General features: G+C 35.5%; 1 protein-coding gene across 1 annotated transcript; it reads left to right on the forward strand.

Moving 5' to 3' along the window:
* Window positions 1-10829: 10829 nt before the first annotated feature.
* On the forward strand, window positions 10830-12454 carry LOC149164941 (laccase-3-like). The gene is made up of 5 exons (XM_089429654.1): window positions 10830-10934; window positions 11073-11203; window positions 11576-11820; window positions 11907-12032; window positions 12120-12454. The coding sequence occupies exons 1-5, from the start codon at window positions 10830-10832 to the stop codon at window positions 12452-12454; spliced, it is 942 nt and encodes a 313-aa protein (XP_089285780.1).
* The last annotated feature ends 1489 nt before the right edge of the window (window positions 12455-13943 follow it).

Here is a 13943-nt window from a genome sequence, read left to right on the forward strand (position 1 = left end):
GTCTAAATTCTTCCATTGAAAAGCACATATGTTACCTTCAGTAGAAAAAGAAGTATTATCTTATCATTATAAAAAATTTAAATCACATAAGTACTTATCTTAGTTCTGTAGAAATGTTGTTGACTGTTGGTGTCGTATGCAACTATAAATTGCTCAGTTTCCTCCCAACCTTGAGACTTGCTTCCCGGCCAAAGTCTCCCTTCCGAGATGTTACCCACTCACTGGGTATTTCCTTTCCTGTAAAACTAAGTCTTACTAGTTCGTAGCTATCTGATCTTAACCAGACATAGCTCTTGGAATCTTCGTGACATCTTAGCACAAAAATCTTTCCTCACCCTCTCCTTGCTTCATCTCAGGTACCAATAGCCTCTTGATTTCTTCTTGGAAAATTAATCTTTTGGGAAGCAGTTAGGAATAGCTAACTGCCTATCCTAACTACTTTGACATGTGAGAGTTACAAAATTTGTTATTACTCAAACATTTGTTTCATGCATACTTTATTTAAAATTTTAAATATATAAATTCAAATAATAATATCCAATTTTATATCCAATTTTATTTAATGCAGTAAATAAATATTCACAATCACTAAGATGTCACACCATGCAATCTTACATGTATATCACATGTATTAAAGGGGAAGTTATCACATATTCTTGAAATCTTGCATGTATATCACATGTATTAGAAGGGAAGTTTATCCGCACCACTTTTATGATATTCTTCTAATTCTAATGTATATCTGTACCAAATTAATATTGCCACCACCTAACATGTTGATGGTATTATTTAGGCACACCATCCAATCGTGCCTAATGTTTTATTTCCAGCTGGGTCAGATGCCGTTTACGTGTATGAATGAATGGTTTGTCCATGTAACAGTTTCCAAAAACACGGGCTTTATATCACACGTTCGATGTAAAATGACAGTGTGTTTTAAGTTTTTTTAATTGTATAAAATAAATAATGTATTTACACGTTCGATATAAAATGCCGAAAAAGCTAATCAGTTATATATTGGGTAGTTATATATTGGGTATTTAATGCACGCGATAACACGGAGCGGCCAAATTCGGCATTAAATAATATTTGCCCGCTCCCGTGTTATCCGGCTAAGTTGCGTGCTGCTCTAAGGGCATTAAATACCCAATATATGGCTGGTTAGCTCCAGCCTAAAATGCCAGTCCGCTTTCAACGTATTTACACGTTGGATGTAAAATAAATATTTTTTATTAATTTAAATGTATTGAATTACACCAAACAATTTTTTTTATCTAATGTAAAACACAATTTATTTATATATAAAAATTAGTTTAAATATGTAAAATGAGTTATTTTTATATTTAATAAGAGCTGAAATTTTAAAAAGAAAATTAGTTATATCTTAATTTTTGTTGTTTAAAATGTATTTTTTATTATTATTTTAAAAGGTTTTTTGAATTATAAAAATTTCATAACTCAAAGTTATTATTCTAACAAATCTCTATTTAATTCTAAGCAGATTAGATCCAAAAATATAAATATAAAACCTCGAATAAGGTTAGAATTCTTTATGTGTTGTCAAATTTACAAAATGTATTTTTGATACATTACATTGGAGAACTTATGATCTTCAACTAATATATCAATGAAATACATGAAATTCACTGATTTATTTCAGAATCATACATAAATATTCCCAACTTTACAATATTCCAAAAAAAATGATTAAAAGACAAATCACAGTAAACACTAGATCACGGATAAGACATACAATAAATCATAAATGAGAAATGGAATTGAATAATCACATATGTACTAAATTTTTAGTGAGTTGTAAAATCAAAACCTCCTCATCTATTTATATTAACCTAAAATTATTGTACGCTATTTGGGCTTACTTGTTTGGCTACCCAACCTTGGATGCAGTCTCCTTCGTCTCACGCGTTTTGATGATGTAGTCTTTATAGTTCAGGGACATGATTTAAATAAGAAGAATTGCATTATCTATCTATTTATGGATTTGAAAGGAAATCAAAGTTTAAAAAAAAAATCACCCCATATTGAAAAATTGTATCCGGCAACGAGCCAAATCTATGTTTAAAACTTTATAATTTAACGGCAAATTTAACTTTGGGAAACGTGGGATGTCAGCAATTATTTAAACTCCGTGCTTGTCAAATTGTGAGCAAACACGTTGAATGCCAGCGATTCGAGTGGTGATCTCCGTAAATGTCATATTAAACTATTTTTTAATCATTTTTTTAATGCTATTTGTTTAGTGGGAAGTCTTAAACTATCACGAAAAACCAACTGGATCAGCTGGAATATTATCATGTTCTCCGCTCTACCCTAATGGATTTATTACGACACCGATTTTTAATTGGCTCATAGAAAGACTTTAGACAGACAGAAGTTTCTGTGTGATTGGATTCCTGTGATGAAGCAGCGAGTTTTCTATGAAATTGTTTGAAAATGAAACTAAAAATAAATAAATAAAGCCAAAATTTGCTCGTGTGTTTAGCGTTTATGGTATGACTATCGTTTTTTATTCTTCCTATGATTTCCAAATTTATTTATATGGGTTTCATTAGTCTCCAGCTACTTTTTTCATTTTGATTTTAAATCATCTTTATATGATTTTAAAGGTTTTTGGTTTTTTTATAATATCATTTTTTTATTTTTTAATAATATTTAATTAATTTTGTTTTAAATTTGATAGATTTTGTTGTTATGAAGTTTATGTAATCGTAATCTTTAAGAATTTTCCATACACTTAATTCATTCAAGTGTTATCTTAAGAAAAGGCAAAGTGCCATTTCATAATAATAATAATGTTATCTTAAAAAAAGGCAAAGTGCCATTTCATAATAATAATAATAAAATATTATTACTAGATTTAAATTGAACAATCTAAAAGAAAAAGAATAACCTCTTAATGATTGGCAATTCCTAATCTTTTTGTTGGAAAAATTAATTCCAATCACGGCCCTTAAACACATTGACAACCATCATGTTTGCCGAGGGAACAAAAGTTCAGAGTTGACCATTCTGCAACATATTTAAAGCATTTAATGAAGTTTAATAAATAGATATGGGCAAACATTCATTCCTCTACTATTTCCCACACTCCACAACACCTGCAATTTCAGAGAAAAAAAAGATTTATTATGTTGCTTATTAAATATTTTTCTTTGTCATGTAATTAATGTCAAATTCGTATGTTAGGATAAATATGCAAGTAAAAGTCATTTCTAATGTTGGGCATGTTGGACAAGTTAGGGAGCGATACTTGTGAGGTAGTGAGGAGAAACTCGTGGATGAAATTTTGGTGGGTGTGTGAAAATTAGTTTTACGGAGTTTTACAAAAGTTTACTCCCCAACTAAATCACAGTGACCTTGTTGTGTCCATTTATCACAGGAATGTAATTTCTTTATGTCTTGACATATAATATAAAGTGTGGTCAATTTCGTGGTTTTAATCTTACACAAGTAATTTTCCACAACTTTTTTTATTTTACTTTGTGTTTACACAAGTAAATTTCCGCAACCTTTTTTTTATTTTACTCTGTGTTTTAATTAAATCCCTCTGTGGTTGCTATATGCTAGCCGCAACCTAAAAATTTACTTTTCCGCAACTAAAATTAACCTTACCTACTTTGCCACAACCAATTTCTGACCTCCTCCCTAAAATCATTTTTCTAACGACTTTTCCCACGCTAAAATGCACAATAAAAATAAATAAATTTGAATCCCATAAAGACTATGATTTAGCGTTCATTTGTATAAATATTGGTTGATTTAAGGTTTGTTTCTATAAACACTGGTTTTGATTATTAAAAGATCAAAGTCTATTTCTTTACTTTCATGAGCCTGGACCTCTATAGGGATTTATCTTTTACGCAAACTTTAGTCTCAAAGACGTAGCCCTGTGCCCCCAAAAATATGACGATGCTTGACTTGTTACAGATTCCACGACGGAAAACGTGATTTCGAGAGAACAACACAAGCAAAACCTGTAAATATATCAGAAAAAGTTGCATTAAGTATTACAGCGTATAAATATATTAAGCAAAACCTATAATCATATCAGAAAAAGTTGCATTAAATATTAGGGCATATAAATATATTAAGTAAAACCTATAATTATATCAGAACAAGTTGCGGGAGATGTGTTGAAATAATAATTTCCACTGCAGCTCTATTTACCTTTGCGATGCGATCTTATCGCATATCGTAAATTGAGTTTATGCCCAGCGGCCTCCATTACAACCTGTGTCTTCTGCAATTGTGATGGTGCGATGCGATTTAATCGCATATCGCATTTTATGTGTTTTAAGGTTTTGCTTCGATGATTGTCGATTGCGATTCTGCAATGCGATTCGATCGCAAATCGCACCAACATAATAATGTTCCATTTTTCCTTCCGCAGTTTGTGATTTTGCGATGCGATCCAATTGAAGTCAATGGTTGAAGTACAGGCCTGTAGCAAATGAATTTGACATGAAGTAAAAGTTTCTTTACCACCAGTTTTGTCAGTAAAACAGTAAATGTAATTTACTATGGGTTGGTAAGTTTTGGTAAAGATTTTAATTTTATTATTTTCTATCAGTGGGAGTATGGGCACAAGTAAAAGTTGGTAAAACAATTTAAATTTTATTGTACCGCAGCATGGCAAGTGAAAACGTGAAGTAATTTTCTTTTGGTTGTCATATATATATGTAATGTTTTTTTGTGTTTACAATGTAATTGAAAAGAGAGGCACAATAGTGCGAAGAAAAATAGAACGCAGTAGCGTGAGAGAAATCTGTGTAATTTCCACACAACAGTGTGTTGAACTCTCCAGAAGAGACAGAAGTTTTTTTTTGTAATGCAGCAGAGTGATTGAAACAAGAGGATTTTATTTTTCTGAAGAGACAGAGTAAAGTTAAAACTGTATCTGAAACAGTTCTGGTGGTTAAATCCCTCTGTGAGAGAGGAAGACTCTTCTATAACAACAATTTTATTAATGAATAGAAATCTGTTGGTGTGTGAAAACTCTGTCATCTGAAAATAAATTTTTAGCTTTCCGTTGTGTTAAAGATCCTGTATTTAAAACAGAGCATCCTTGTTATGTTCAACCTATTTTGTTTTGGAATTTTAACAGAAAAATTCCCAACAGTGGTATCGGAGCTGAAGGAAGGTTCCTTTTGTTGCGTCAACTTTTCGAGCAAAGTGAAGACTCAGTCAAAATCCAAGGTATTCCTCAAGCCAGTTATTTAAGTACATGGTTGTATATTTAAAGCATAGTTTATAGTGAAAGAATGGTCAGCACCAGTACCAGCACTAGCATGGGTATTTTTAATACTCAACTCCCACAGTTTAATGGGAAAAACTATGACTATTGGGCAATAACCATGAGAGCCTTGTTTGCCTCACAAGACTTATGGGAAATAGTTGAAGATGGTTTTAAAGAACCAGAAGATGAAAATGAGTTTAATAATCTAACTCAGGCAGAGAAAGATCTGCTAAAGAGTTATAAGAAGAAGGATTCAAAGGCCCTTGTATTTTTGTATCAAGCAGTGGACCAAAGTTTGTTTCCAAGGATAGCAGTAGCTAAGACATCCAAAGAAGCATGGCAAACCCTCAAGACAACTTATCAAGGCATGGAGAAAGTGAAGACAACAAAACTACAAATGCTGAGGAGAGATTTTGAGAACCTGTGCATGAAGGAGTCAGACAATATTGACTCATTCTTCATACATGTGATTGGTCTGGTCACACAAATAAGGACTCATGGAGAAGTTCTTGAAGAAAGGAGGATTGTGGAGAAAATATTGAGAGTCCTACCCTCAAGGTTCCATGTGCTTGTCACCACCATAGAACAGACAAAGGATCTCTCAAACTTTTCAGTTGATGAACTTCATGCATCACTGATAACACACGAGCGGAGGTTGAGTAGAAATGAAAACTTATCTCTAGAGCAAGCCTTCAAGACTCAGATGTCCTTTGGAAGAGGAAGAGGTCAAGGCAGAAGAAGCAAGAGAGGAAGAGGCAGAAGCCAAAACAGAGGTGGAAGGAACAGTCCAGCAAATGATCAAGGAAGAGGCAGCAATCCAAATCAGAACCAAGGCCAAGGTAGCAGCCAACAAAGTGGACAACATCATGCTCAAGGACAAAGGTATGAAAAATCCAATGTCCAATGTTATTATTATAAAAAATATGGGCATTATGCAAATGAATGTAGGAAGAAGCATCATGATATGAGTAATAGATCTAGTGCAAATATCACTAGAGAAAATATCAGCCAAGATAATGTCCTTTTAGCTTGTAACATGGCTGAAACAAACAGTGAAGACATATGGTTTCTAGACTCCGGTTGTAGCAACCATATGATAGGAAACATAGCTTTGTTTTTTGCTTTAGATCAAAGTGTGCAGTCACAAGTCACACTTGGGACTGATAGAAAAATTTCTGTTATGAGCAAAGGAGAAGTTAAAATATTTACAAAGCAAGGTGAAAAAGGAACCATAGCAGATGTCTATTATGTTCCTGGAATGAGATGTAACCTCTTTTGTATTGGACAGCTTGTTCAAAAGGGTTACAATGTTTTTTTTGTAAATGGTGTATGCACCATCATGGATAGAGCACCCAACAAAAGATGCATTGCTGAAGTGAAGATGACGAGGAACATGATGTTCCCTCTCAGAATAAAGGCATATTTGAGAAACAAAGAAGTAATTGCAACAGTGACCCAAGAGGCTCTCCAAAGCGTACCAAAGGATGAAAATTGGTTGTGGAACTTGAGATTTGGACATCTCAACTTTGGAGGTCTTAACTTGCTAAGTAGAAAAGGAATGGTAAGAGGATTACCATTGATAGAGAAACCAGACAACATTTGTGAAGGTTGTATCTTGGGGAAACAACATAGAGAAAGTTTTCCATCAGCGAAAAGCATAAGGGAAGAAGCACCCTTAGAAATTGTCCACTCAGACTTATGTGGACCGATGCAAACTCCATCTCTAGCAGGGAGCCAATATTTTTTAACATTCATTGATGATTTCACAAGAAAGACTTGGGCTTATTTCTTGAAAAGCAAAAGTGAAGTGTTTGAAAAAATTCAAAATTTCAAAGCACTTGTGGAAAATCAAAGTGGGATGCGTATCAAAGTTCTAAGAACTGACAGAGGAGGTGAGTGTATCTCCAAAAAAATTTTACGTTTTTGTAGAGAAAATGGAATTCACAAGCAATTTACAGCAAGGTACACTCCGCAGCAAAATGGAGTTGCCAAAAGGAAGAACAGGACAATCATGGATATGGTGAGAAGCATGTTGAAGACAAAGCATTTGCCCAATGATTATTGGGCTGAAGCTGTACATTGTGCAGTATATATTTTGAATAGGTGTCCTACAAAAGCAGTCATGAACAAAGTGCCGGAAGATGCATGGAGTGGGAGAAAGCAAGGAGTCACCCACATGAAAATTTTTGGATGTGTGGCCTATGCACACATTCCAGATTAGCTAAGGAAGAAGTTGGACATCAAAGGGGAGAAATGTATTTTCATTGGATATAGTGAGGAGTCCAAAGCTTACAGGTTGTATATCCCATCCACCAAGAAGTTTTTTGTGAGCAGATATGTTCAATTCATTGAGGAGGAAGCTTGGGATGGAAGCATAGAGAAAACAGTTAATGTTAAAAACTGTTTGTCTCATGATGAAGATGATGAGGAGATGGCTGAAATACATCCCCAAATAGTAGCGCCAACACAAGGATAGCAAGGGACACCCTTGAGGAGAAATGAGAGTGCTTCTCCGAGCACACCACAAGGAGGAACTTCAAGTGTGTCTTCAAGCACTTGCACACCAAGTGAAATAGGTAAGAAATTCAAAAATTTAAGTGATATTTATGATGAAGGAATGAATTTCTTGTTTGCTTTGTATTGTCATGTTGATGATCCTATTCATTTTGAAGATACAGTTAAAGATAAGAAATGGATAGAAGCTATGGATGAGGAGATGAATGCCATAGAAAGAAACAAGACATGTGATTTGGTTGAGCTACTAAAAGGTAAAGAGGTCATTGGAGTTAAATGGGTCTATAAGACCAAGAGTAATGCTGAAGGCAAGATAGAAAGGCACAAGGCAAGACTTGTTGTCAAGGGATACAAGCAACAGTATGGAAGAGACTATGAGGAGACTTTTGCACCGGTTGCTAGAATGGAAACCGTAAGAGCAATGTTGTCCATAGCAGCACAAAACAAGTGGAAAGTTTACCAAATGGACGTGAATTCAACATTATTGAATGGAGTATTAAAGGAAGAGGTTTACATTGAACAACCTCCAGGCTATGAAAAGAAGGGCCAAGAGCACAAAGTATGCAGATTGAAGAAAGCTCTTTATGGGCTGAAGCAAGCACCAAAAGCATGGTATAGTAGGATAGATTCTTATCTACTGGAAAATGAATTTGCAATGTTTGAGGGAGAACCCACTGTCTAGATCAAAGAAAAGTATGGTAAAATTTTAATTGTAGTGTTGTATGTTGATGATGTTATTTTTACAGGTAATGATGACTACCTCATTAAAAATTTCAAATCAGTCATGAAAGAAGAATTTGAAATGACTGACATGGGTTTGCTGAGATACTTCTTAGGAATAGAAGTAGATCAAAATGAAAATGGAATTTTTATTTCACAGGCAAAATATGTAAATGAAGTGTTGGAGAGATTCAATATGCAGGACAACAAGGCAGCAATCACTCTCACAGTAATGGGATTAAAACTCAGCAAAGAGGACAACAACAAGGATTTTGATCCTAGGTTGTACAAGAGCATAGTTGGCAGCCTTATGTATTTGACTGCAACTAGGCCGGATATAATGCATGTTGTTAGTTTAATTTCCAGATTCATGGAGAAGCCAAAAGAAGCACATTGACAAGCAGCAAAAAGAATTCCGAGGTATGTCAAAGTTACAAATAGATTTGGCATTTTATATACTTTTTCAGAAAGTTCAGATTTAGTTGGCTTCACCGATAGTGATTGGGCTGGAAGTGTGGATGATCGGAAAAGCACATCCGGTTATGTTTTTCACATGGGTTCAGGAGTCTTTTCATGGGCTTCCAAGAAACAGCCAATTGTGGCGTTGTCTACAGCAGAAGCAGAGTACATGGCAACTACAACAGCAGTGTGTCAAGCGATTTGGATGAGGAGACTGTTAAGAAGTCTATGCCAAGAGCAGGCAACAACAACGGTGATTTTTTGTGACAATAGCTTAGCTATTGCGTTGTCCAAGAATTCTGTGTTTCACAAGCAAACGAAACACATTGATACAAGGTTTCACTACATTAGAGAATTGGTGAACAACGGAGAAATTGTTTTACAACATTGCAGCACTCAAGAGCAGGTTGTAGACATTCTAACCAAACCATTGGACCAGAAAAGTTTTGAGTTTTTAAGGAAACGTCTGGGTATGATTGATAACCCAGCAGTTGAAATTAAAGGGGATTGTTGAAATAATAATTTCAACTGCAGCTCTATTTATCTTTTGCGATGCGATCTTATCGCATATCGCAAATCGCGTTTATGCCCCACCACCTCCATTACAACCTGTGTCTTTTGCGATTGCGATGGTGCGATGCGACTTAATCGCAAATCGCATATCGCATTATATGTGTTTTAAGGTTTTGCTTCGATGACTGCCAATTGCGATTCTGCGATGCGATTCGATCGCAAATCGCAAATCGCACCAACATAATAATGTTCCATTTTTCCTTCCGCAGTTTGTGATTCTGCGATGCGATCCAATTGAAGTCAATGGTTGAAGTACAGGCCTGCAGCAAATGAATTTGACGTGAATTAAAAGATTCTTTACCACCAGTTTTTTCAGTAAAATAGTAAATGTAATTTACTATGGGTTGTTAAGTTTTAGTAAAGATTTTATTTTTATTATTTTCTATCAGCGGGAGTATGGGCACAAGTAAAAGTTGGTAAAACCATTTAAATTTTATTGTACGGCAGCATGGCAAGTGAAAACGTGAAGAAATTTTCTTTTGTTTGTCATATATATATGTAATGTTTTTTTGTGTTTACAGTGTAATTGAAAAGAGAGGCACAGTAGTGCGAAGAAAAATAGAACGCAACAGTGTGAGAGAAATCTATGTGTAATTTCCACACAGCAGTGTGTTGAACTCTCCAACAGAGACAGAAGTTTTTTCTTGTAATGCAGCAGAGTGATTGAAACAAGAGGATTTTATTTTTCTGAAGAGACAGAGTAAAGTTAAAACTGTATCTGAAACAGTTCTGGTGGTGAAATCCCTCTGTGAGAGAGGAAGACTCTTCTGTAACAACAGTTTTATTAATGAATAGAAATCTGTTGGTGTGTGAAAACTCTGTCCTCTGTAAATAATTTTTTAGCTTTCCATTGTGTTAAAGATCCTGTGTTTAAAATAGAGCATCCTTGTTTTGTTCAAGCTATTTTGTTTTGGAATTTTAACAGAAAAATTCCCAACAAGATGTTACAACATGTAAGCAATATCTATAAAGATAAGTTGCTGGAGATGCCAGCTTTGAGGATTCGACATTTTCCTCTTATCAGTAGGTAACATGATTGGATTAAAAGTTCAAACAATGAAAGCATCTACCGTTACTCACAATCAATAATAATGCCACTTGTCTTGTCGTTCAACAATAAATTATTTTTGACAACTTTCTACAACACTTTGGTTTCACTCTTCATTAGCAGAAATATAGACCAGTAATGCATCCAGTGTCGAGTGTTGTTACTTGTCGCTGAACGATTCATTCCTTTACTTGTTGAGTCAGTGAAGGACGTTAGCTGTTAGATACACAATTTTCAAGGTTTGCCAGCATCGTAATAATGTCATTGCAGGCAGTATGTCCGTTCAGGCTTGTTTTTCTAATCTCATTTGTTGCTTGTTTGGCTGCCATCACAAACGTAGATGTCCACAGATATACCTTCATTGTAAGTTTGTTAATTATCCATTTTGAAGTTTTATGTCTCTATAACCAATAAGCTTTGAAAAAGGAAAGAAGGAAAGATTTCACCTAAAGGCTCAAGTAGTGGATACCTCTAATGTTTGATGTTTGGATGCCTCCACAGATTGAATCGAAGAATATTACGAGGCTATGCAAGACGTATGAATTAGTCCTCGTCAATGGACAACTACCAGGCCCAACGATTCATGTACGGAATAGGGACAATCTTATTGTTCAAGTTTATAAGAGAGCCAAGTATAATGCCACTATTCATATGTAACTATAACCTGAATTGGACTTCTTTAAGAGTCGCAAATAAGAAGAGTATTTTTCCTGCGGCAATGCCTGTTTATTATATAGATTAGCCTTAAAGGCGAGTTTTCAGTTTAGGATTTTGTTGCTCATGGTTCCATTAAAGGTAGTCAAAGTTTTTATGCTAATATGAGCATTAATATTGTATGTATAACCTTAACCTACTTTTGGCAGAACCATAAACATGAGAAATTGTATCTCATAGGTTGCATTAAAGCCAATATGTATAATGGATATGCGTTACCTATCTGCTGTGGTTTATAGATAGATTTTATGGCTATAGATTATAAGATTCGTCCTTATTATATCTGTTAGGCATGGAGTGAGGCAGCGACATATTGGGTGGGCTAATAGACCTGGATATATTACACAATGTCCCATTCAACCAGGGGGACGTTACACATACAGATTCAACATTACTGATCAAGAAGGAACCTTGTGGTGGCATGCTCATGTGTCATGGCTCCTAGCTACTGTGCATGGAGCTTTCATAATCTACCCTAAGAAAGAAAGCTCATATCCCTTTCCTAAACCCCACGGGGAAACTCCTCTTATAATAGGTAATGAGTTGCTTTGATCTTCAATACAGAAATCATTAATATATGTTTAATGGATAATATTGATTAATGCTGTAATTGAACATGAGAATGGTGGAACGCTGACCTTATCGCGGTTATAGATGAAGCCCTCCGCACTGGTGGTGCGCCCAATTTGTCGAATGCATATACCCTAAATGGACGGCCAGGGGACCTGCATAACTGCTCTAGGGCAGGTATTAGTACTTTCCTTTCATAGATCAGGTATTGAAATTATATAAGTAGGTTTGTTGAATATTGACATATACATATTGTTGATGCAGGAACATTTCAGTTTTTGGTAAAACAAGGAGAAACTTACCTTCTACGGATGGTCAATGTTGCACTCAATAGTGCCCACTTTTTCAAGATCGCAGGCCACAAATTTACGGTTGTAACTGTGGATGCTTCCTACACCAAGCCATATAAAATAGATGTAATCGTCATTGCTCTCGGTCAGACTACTGATGTTCTCATCACCACCTACCAACCTGTGGGTAGATACTATATGGCTGACCGAGATTACAATTTTCAAGCAGCAGGAAATTTCGATAACACTACAAATACAACCATTTTTGAGTACGTGGGACATCAAAATACACGACCCATTTTACCTTAGCTTCCATATTACAATGAAATTGTCGTCGTCACTAGATTTAGTACAACATTGTGAAGCCTCAATTCCAAAGAGCTCCCAGTGGACGTTCCACATAGCATAGATGACAGCCTCATCACCATAGTTGGTCTGGGATTACTTCCATGTGAAGATAGAAACACCTGTCAAGGCCCCAAAGGAACGAGGCTCAGTGCGAGCATGAACATGTCCTTTGTATTGCCCAATGTCGCCCTACTTCAAGCTTATTATTTCGGTATTAATGGTGTTTTTATGAGAGATTTTCCATCAAAACCTCCCCTTAGATTCAACTATATAGGGGACGATATTCCCAAAAGACTTTGGGTCCCTGAATTGGCAACAAAGGTGAGAGTTGTCACATAAGCGGGTGGGTTGCCATCAAATTCAAAGATGACAATCCAGGTATATATATAGAAACTCATGTGCTCCTCAATTTGATTATTATCATATTGAATTTGCTCGCTCAATATTAAATGCAAATTATCTTCGTTCTTTGGACAGGAGTATGGTTTTTGCACTGGTATTTAGAGGACCATTTAGCGTGGGGATTGAATATGGTGTTCCTAGTAAAGAACGGTCGCGGTCCTTTAGCAACATTGGAGCCGCCCCCTGTAGACCTTCCAAAGTGCTAGATAGGGAGAAGGAAATATCAATAACCACATCATAGATCAGGTATTAGGGCAGGTGTTAGTACTTTACTTTCATAGATCAAGCATTGAAATTATATAACTAGGTTTCTTGAATATTGACATATACATATTGTTGATGCATGAACATTTTGGTTTCTAGTAAAACAAGGAGAACCTTACCTTCTACAGATGGTCAATGCTACACTCAATAGTGCCCACTTTTTCAAGATCGCAGGCCACAAATTTACAGTTGTAGCTGTGGATGCTTCCTACACCAAGCCATACAAAAACAGATGTAACCATCATTGCTCCCGGTCAGACTACCGATGTTCTCATTACCACCGACCAGCCTGTGGGCAGATTCAAAGCAGACAATCCAGGTATATATATAGAAACTCATTTGCTCTTCAATTTGATTATTATCATATTGAATTTGCTCCCTCGATATTAAATGAAAATTTTCTTCATTCTTTGGATAGGAGTATGGTTTCTGCACTGCCATTTAGACGACCATTTAGTGTGGGGATTGAATATGGTGTTCCTAGTAAATAACGGTTGTGGTCCTTTGGCAACATTGGAGCCGCCCCCTGCAGACCTTCCAAAGTGCTATATAGGGAGAAGGAAATATCAATAACCATATCAGAATACTTCACAAGTACAAGGATCTGGACATATTGAGGGATCCTTATTGATTTAAAATCTATGGCCATTAGTGGCGTAGCTAAAATAAACCTCAAACGTGATGGCGAACTGTGTTTTTTATTCGTGGGATTGATAACGGCACATGAATAGGCTAGGATTGTGTTTTCTTCAGGTAAAGAATTTTCATTTTGGCATATTGAATT

This window comes from Pinus tabuliformis, chromosome 5_1 (assembly GCF_031772625.1).
Source record: "Pinus tabuliformis cultivar Carrire ecotype Pingquan chromosome 5_1, CPIR1, whole genome shotgun sequence".
Classification (NCBI taxonomy): Eukaryota; Viridiplantae; Streptophyta; class Pinopsida; order Pinales; family Pinaceae; genus Pinus; species Pinus tabuliformis.